This window comes from Rattus rattus, chromosome 1 (assembly GCF_011064425.1).
Source record: "Rattus rattus isolate New Zealand chromosome 1, Rrattus_CSIRO_v1, whole genome shotgun sequence".
Taxonomy (NCBI): Eukaryota; Metazoa; Chordata; class Mammalia; order Rodentia; family Muridae; genus Rattus; species Rattus rattus.
Genome location: NC_046154.1, coordinates 131,570,640 through 131,578,194, shown reverse-complemented (window position 1 = coordinate 131,578,194; position 7,555 = coordinate 131,570,640). Strand labels below are relative to the sequence as shown.

The window sequence follows — 7,555 nt, the reverse complement described above, 5'->3', positions numbered from 1 at the left end:
ACAGTATGTTTAAAGTACTTAATAATATAAATCCAATTGTTTTAATTGGTCTAAGTGGGGACAAACAAAAATTTCCTCAAACTGTCATAATACAATATTAAAATCTTACTACTCGAATTGATATTTAAACTTATCACATATTATTCTTAAAACTCCAAAATTCAAAAAATTCCTATCCCAAATAAATAAGTACAATTTCTCAGCAGCAGTGTGCTTACCCACCACACATAAAGCTTGTCAAGATTTCGGGGACTACAGAACAGCAACATGCTGATAACTACAGGTGATAAGAATTAAACATAGCAGTCTCTTTTCATTCTGCATATATCTTTATTTCAAACTAAATAAAGCTTTTCATGAATACAAACCAGAAAAACACATTTTCCCTTTATTTAACATTCACTAGAAAGATAGATTTAAACTAAGAACCTTTATTGTCTTTTAGGTGTAGCAAAACAAAATATTTCGGTTACACTGAGGAAATCATGGGTGAGGAAGGAAGAACGGTTTAGAATTCTTTCCGTTTAGGAAGCATACTTTATCACACAATCACAAAAACTTACAAATCCAGATTTCTTTGTTCATGGTCATAAATGGCTGAAAATACTGGACCTGCACTTTAGGCTAACATAAATGTATGTGAATACCTGAACTGTTTATCTGAAAAATGCAGTAAATAACTATTCTCATGTACATTAGGAGTCTTATGATGGAAGGAGTCTGCAGGTGGGCGTGGTGATGTTTTCTACCTTTACTAATACTCCCAGAAGTTCCTTGCTTTTGACCTATTCAAGATCGTATCTACCTATCCATATTCTTAGTTGGTGAGTCATTGTTAAAAGACACCTGGGTAAGGAAACAAGCTGCCTCAAGTGCAGGTACCCTGAGGTCCAACAGGACAGAACAGATACTCATGATGCTATCATCTGATGCAGTCGATATGAAGACTGGGCTAGCTAGAGTACCAAACATGATGTGTTTAGAATGACCCACTGGGATATTTACTGTATTAGTTTCTTTCGAACATTGATCTGCCCTTCAAACTGAAGAACTGCCAGGATAGTATCACTTACTGTTCCTGGTTTTGATATGCTCCTACAACATGAGAATTGAACTGAACTACAATGATTGTAATGTCATCTCTATACATCCGAGCAAGCTCTTCAGGAAGGCTAAGCATTTTAGAGAGTCGTTCATGATCAACAGCTCCAAATTCATTATTGCCTACAGCATGGCGAATGAGATGGGTTGCTGCATTCTGATCCTCAAAGACTGATGACATCTTTGCTCTCCTTTCTGTTAAAAGGCCATGCATCTGTCCCAGAGTCACCTTGTACCCACCAACAGCTATTGGCTGTTGGTGATGCATACCAGTTAAGTACTCACCCACAATTCTAACCACATCCTGTCTATGCATAGTCTCCCACAATCCATCAGTTGCTAACACTAGGAATTTATCCTGTGGCCTTAATCGGTGATAAGTTACCTCTGGCTCAGCGGTGAGATAAGGAGGCGTATGATAGTTAGGAGGGATAAACTTGGTGTATTCATTGTCATTCAACTGGTCTGGGCCAGACTCTATCACTCTCTTTTGAAGGTCAATGCTCCATTTGAACTTTACATCCCCAAAAGCCCTAAAGGGCATCAGCAAGCCAAGCAGCCGATCCTGCTTTACCACGCTCTTGGCCTCATTTTTTGGGTGTTCCAGTTTCAGACGTTCTAGTTCTCTTTCATTCTGAGCATTGTGGTCATTAGAGAGCGTGACTGCTGACCAGGAGCCATCTTCTTCTTGCACACCTAGCATGGCTCTACTATCGCCAGTGTTAGCCACATGGAGGTCAACACCATCTACATGGGCCACACAAGCAGTAGCCCCAGAAAATGCTACCCGAAGCACCAGGTAATTGAGAAAAGAATTAGGATCACCGACTTGAGCCTCCAATGAAATGTCATTATCAAGTCTCTTGAAAGCATTAATTAAAGCCTCCTTAACATCAATATCAGCTGATTCTCCAGTATTGAGGTCTATAAGCTCTTGCCAGTAAGTCCTCAAGCTGTTGAAATACAATTTGGATGCCTCCTTACTGAAGTAATCATTGGGGTGCTTGTGCCACTGAAGGATAGGTAGCAGTGCCCGACCACTCTCCACTGCATTTTCAATCTCTAGCAAAGTCTCATGGGGTAACAAGGAAACAGCAATATAATAGAAGAGTCTTTCACTGACTGCCTGGGAGCAAGCACAGCCTGCATGACCATCAAAAACGCCCAAAAGCATCCCTCTGGTCTGCAAGCAGGTTGCCGCACTTCTCCGGTCTTCTATGGGTGCATTTGCAGGCAGCTGATTGCTGTCAAATCCAAGAATGGAACTGACATTTTTGCCATCAAATTCTGGTACTTTGAAGCTGTATTCATTAGCTTTAAGGATGCTGTTGACTTGTGGAGGTGTGAGGTAAAATTTCTGAGGCGTAGAAGCATATCTCCTTCCTTGAGTATACTGCCACCAGTTCTCCCTTGGCCTACAAAAGGTAGCATATGCTGGATGGGGTGTGTATCTCAGACGATTCTGAGGAATGTACGGTGGTGAACAGCAGAGATGTTTGTGGTGGCAGTAACATGCAGTGCCATAGATTCTGCTCAGTTCACAGTTACGGACGAGAGGAAAAAACAGTTGAGTTGGTGCTGGCATGGCATCAGAGAACAGTGGTAGACTGGATGTTCTGACCGGGATTCCTAGAGAGCAAATTAAGACAGACACACACACAAAGAAAAGTTACACTCTGCATTATATGACAAGCTTTGCTTTATAGAAAATATTTTCTAAGTCGGTTTACATTAAATCCCTATGCTAGGCTAATTTCTACAGGGTGTTTTATGATACTTAAACTTTCCAACTGTTCATGAAGCCAGGAATGAACTACAGTTAAATTTCTGTTTTCTCTTTCCTTTGTATTTCTATGTGCAGTACAAACTGTTCAGCATACACATATATCTGGCTGGAGAACACTAAGCAGGAAGTTATGTAACGTTGTGCCGCAGCATTCTACCTGCCCAATCACCATTCTCCATCTCTATGCTTTTATTTTAAAAGGGGCCTTAGAGCTCCCATTTGCAGTTACTTCTACCATTTATGAAGATCTGTTCCTTGACCTGGGGTCAACTGCGGACATTTGACCACACATGGTATCACCCGAAGCACTCATATATCCTCAACAAAGGCATATTTATATATTACTGGTAAACTATATGAATATACCACTGCATTAATACAAAGTTCATTTTAATACAGAACATTTTCCATAGTAGGATTGAAACAAATTCTACTGTTTCTGAACCTCCGTGGATGGATGTCCTTGTAAAGCTTCCTTCTCTATAGCGTAGCAAGCTAAAGAGGGATAGGTCTGCTCTTTGCCAAATGATCCTGGGAAAACACAGTTTACCTCTCTGGGACATTCCCCACTAAACTGATGTGAATGCATGGAAGTGGACACTCTAAGGCCTCTTTAGAACTCATGGTTTTTATGTTTCAGGTACTGAGGCTTTGAAATCAAATATAGGGTTTACTGATTCACTGCTGAATTTTGCTGCGCCATTTGTGATAAGAAATCCTTTTCAAGTATTCTTGTAGCTATAAACCTGATTTTGGTAACATAAAGTGATTCTGTTTCAAATGTTAATTAACCTGCTACCATTTCTCATGCTTAGATGTCATAAAGCAAGCTACAGAAATATTATTGATCTACTAGAGATTCCCATTCATTCCTTGGGAAATGTTTTCTTTTTTGGTTAAAAATATGTATCTACTTGTTATAAAACAAGCTGTTGTTATAAAACAAAAAGAACTGTAAATTAAGCCCAAGCTCTAGATTATAACAGTATAGCATTGTAAGTATCCTCAAAATAGTATTTTATAATAGGCATTTATCTAAAAAACTTAAGTGAACACGTATTTCTATTTCAAATGATGCATTGAAGAAAAAAGAATCTTCAGTAACACATTTTCTCTGAATCCCTAAGATACTGTCTCATGTATTCATTTACAAGAAACAGACTTTAGAACTGTTTTAAATAAACAAATAAAAACAGGAAAATGAAACAAATCTTATTACCAACTATTTTTCCAAAAGCTGAATCTTCTAAGGAAAGAATTTTAAGTATCTTAGTGTTAGTTATATATTAAATAATTTTCATGTGCTTTTTGGTGGGCAATTCAGAAAGTAAAAAGAGAAAATAAGGGAAGAGAGAAAATCAAGCATTGAAAATTCACAGACTTGTGTCTGCTTTTTTGAGAGCACCAAATACACAAGCTAGACAGAATGTCTTTTGTTAAGAAGTAAAGTACTGGACTGGTTTCTAAAGACAAAAGTACGTAATAGAGAGAACTAGAATTTTTGGAATTAGATTCCATAAATAAGGCTTCTGAAAAGAAATTAAAAAATTCTAACAACAAAAATTTACCAGGACTAACCACCTAAATAACAGTTCAAACTGAATACCTGAAAGTCATCCAAAGGTTAAGGGTGGGTGCATGTCTAAGTCAGGAGATGTGTACCAATATGCCACATCACACTAGCTTGTATATAAGCCCATACCTTTTTCATGCATGTATGCACAAAAAAGCTGTTTTTATGCTGCAGATACTATCATTAAAAGTTAAAACATAGGTGTAATTTTAATGGAAGTAAATTTTCTTCAGAATGTAAGTTTGTATTACTTTAAAACTTAATGTGAGAGTGGGGACTGGCAAAGGCCCAACCATTTAAATAACATCGACTCAGGGCATAACAAGCCTAGGAAACCTTCCCTTTCCTTAGGTTCCTGTGTGTTGACAATTTTTCTGCTTTTAAAGTCAATTAAAAATGGATGAAATCTGGTAACAAAAGAGCATCCCACAGCAGGTGCTCTGAATATTTAAATTCAAACACTCTACATCTTTTTTTCTTCACAGCAAAAATATTTGATATTAAAAGTCAAAATAGCAGAGTGCGCATGATTTTTTTTTCAATTATCTTTTCAGTTATTCAGAGCTTAGCATTTGGATTGCACTCCAATTCTTCAGTTCTTCACGTGCTTTTAAAAGTCATATTCTTTGGGAAGCTGAATTCACGAAAGCCTGCTCTGTAATTAATAAGCATTCTACCAGGCCAGTACCAATTATACAGTTTCTCCATCAGAACTGAAACAGCTACAAGTCAATACACTATTAAACGCTTTGGTATGATGTATAATGAAGACGAAAATTCTTAATATCCTTCTAAACATCCTGCGTTGATAAACTTGCTAAATTAACAAAATAGAAGCCTCTTGATTAGGCAATAAGAATATCAAAGTAGTTGTTGCTTAACTTGAGCAATCTCACTTTCTTCTTTTTTTTTTTTTTAAGTTCACACATCATTATGGCCCACACTTGGCAACACTGTATGAAGCATCTCAGTCCTGGGCAGATTTGGCTGATATTGCCAATGACTAATAAAAAGATGCGCTATAACCAGAAACAGAAAGACAGAAAGAGCCCCATCCATTCTTTCTGATGTGGTGGGCAAAGCCTGTGTGAAGATATTATTCCACTTCATCAATAAACCCATGGACCAAATCAATTAGGAAAATGCTACTGGTGCACCGACTCTCGAGCTTCTAGGTCTTGCAAAGATTCTAACGCGAATGAAAAGAAATACTACACTAGTCATTACATGTATCAGAACCTCTGTTTATGTAATCTGATTGCATTAACCACCCTGCATAAAGATTTGTAATTTTTCAGCATTTTCTGGAAACGCCTAGCCATTTCACAGCTCAAACTCAGTAGCTACAAGAATGAAGAAACCATTATCCTTTAGACACAAAGCACCAAACCAGCACTTGTTTGATCAGTTTCGTGTGTCCCTGCCAGAAAATCGCACTTACTAAGATATCAAAAAAATAAAAATAAATAAATTCTGGTCCAGAGCGCCTTTGTCTCCTTTTCCTTATCTCACCCCTTAATTCCACAAGGACCCCTAGAGCCATCCATTCATACACAAAATCAGTCACCATCCTTCCCTGGGTACCCAACACAGGTAGTTTTGTCAATACCTACCAATTCGTCTGGGCCCGGGACACACACACATTCTCCTGTCATCACAACACGGAGCCGACAACATCCACAACCCGCGCGGACAGCAGCAGCGACAGCAGCAGCGGCCCATTGAAAGCAAGGCAGAGATGCTCATTAGAGGAGGCGGCGGCAGGGAGGCGGGAGCGGAGGAGGGGCGAGGTCTCGCAGCAGCCCAGTGAATGGGCTGGGAGGGGAGGAGAGAATGGAGGGGGGAGAAAGGGGAGGGGAGAAGAAGAAACCAAACAAACCCACCCTGCCGGCGAGGCGGCATCATAGCCCTAGGCGGGGGACTCCAGGACCCGAGACAGGCGCACCGCGGCCGCTCCATGCAGCCAGCGCGCCGAGCCCACAAGCACTTAGCATCTTCAGGCCCGCCCGGCCCCACGCGGCACTCGCTTCCGCAGACCTCCAGGCACAGCCCGCGGGCAGCCGGCTCGGCCACCCGGGGCCAAGCGAGTCAGCGGGGAGCCGAGGCAGACACGCCCGGGCCACAGCGGACGCCCCGCGCGCTGACAGCGGGGTGCCGCCCGGAACCCACGGCGGCTCGTTGCGACCGAGGTTCCGCGCGCACTCGGCCCTCCACCCGCGGCCGCTCCCCACGCGCGCCCTCCACTTCACCGCCCTGACGCCCCCTCACGACTCGGCAGCGGTGGGCGAGGATACGAACCGGGCACAGTAGAGCACCCGCTGCTGTCTGCCCCGGGTGGCGGCCGCACCCCTCCGTGCGCGTCCTTCTCTCAGCACCACGGCAGCACCCTGGCGCGCCGCACCTCAGCCAGGCCAGCCCACTCCGCGCCCCTGCCTCTCCGAGCCACCACCCTGCCCCGCCCCCACGGTCTCTCGTGCGTTCTCCGCCTTCCGATTGGCTGCGCATGGCGAGTGGGCGGGACATGGGGGGCGGGGGGGCGGAAGAGGGCGCGCTCAGCGCCAGTTTTGTGACGTCACGGAGGTCAGACAATCCCTTCCATTGGGCGCGGCTAGCCTATTGGTTCCACGCGTGCGCGCGCTCCGTGACCACGCCCTGTTGCTGGTGGAGGTGGATCTGCGCGCGCCCCGAGGTGGCCAGCCCTGGTTGGGCTGCGTTTGGGCTCAGAGATGAGGAAGCACCTGGGCGGCATCCAGCATCTCTGTGCGCGTGGCGCTTCGGGAGCCAGTTGCTCCCCGTCGGGCGGCCTTCCGCGAATGCCTGGCACCTCTGCGGGGCCCGCGTGCTGTGCTGTGCTGACCTAAGGGCCAAGCCTCTTCTGCACCCGGCTGCCCCGGGTAGACCGCGGGAACAAACATAAGTGAGGCACGGTGGATGTGTCTCGCTTCATTCATTCGAGACCAAGTTGCTGATTTTAGGGCTACTAGGTCGGAGGGTGTAGTCTATTATTTTTATGTCCCAGGGCTAGGGCGCTGTTGTAAACAAAAGCAAAAGAAAGTTTGATGGAGGTATTCTTATCTTTGTAGAGAAGGTGTGTG

The 7,555-nt window shown here is 43.6% G+C and overlaps 1 protein-coding gene across 5 annotated transcripts; it reads right to left on the bottom strand.

Moving 5' to 3' along the window:
* Positions 1-310: 310 nt before the first annotated feature.
* Pdp1 (pyruvate dehyrogenase phosphatase catalytic subunit 1) lies at positions 311-6,896 on the bottom strand. Of its 5 annotated transcripts, none has more exons than XM_032905805.1 (3): positions 6,759-6,896; positions 6,074-6,108; positions 311-2,730 (listed from the first exon to the last, which is right to left on the bottom strand). In XM_032905805.1, the coding sequence occupies exons 2-3, from the start codon at positions 6,102-6,104 to the stop codon at positions 1,070-1,072; spliced, it is 1,692 nt and encodes a 563-aa protein (XP_032761696.1). In that variant the 5' UTR covers positions 6,105-6,108; positions 6,759-6,896; the 3' UTR covers positions 311-1,069. The 5 variants fall into 5 exon arrangements, with proteins under 5 accessions (XP_032761696.1, XP_032761705.1, XP_032761714.1 ...); XM_032905814.1 differs by lacking the exon at positions 6,759-6,896 and adding an exon at positions 6,344-6,697; XM_032905823.1 differs by lacking the exon at positions 6,074-6,108 and having other exon boundaries at positions 6,759-6,895.
* Positions 6,897-7,555: the final 659 nt, after the last annotated feature.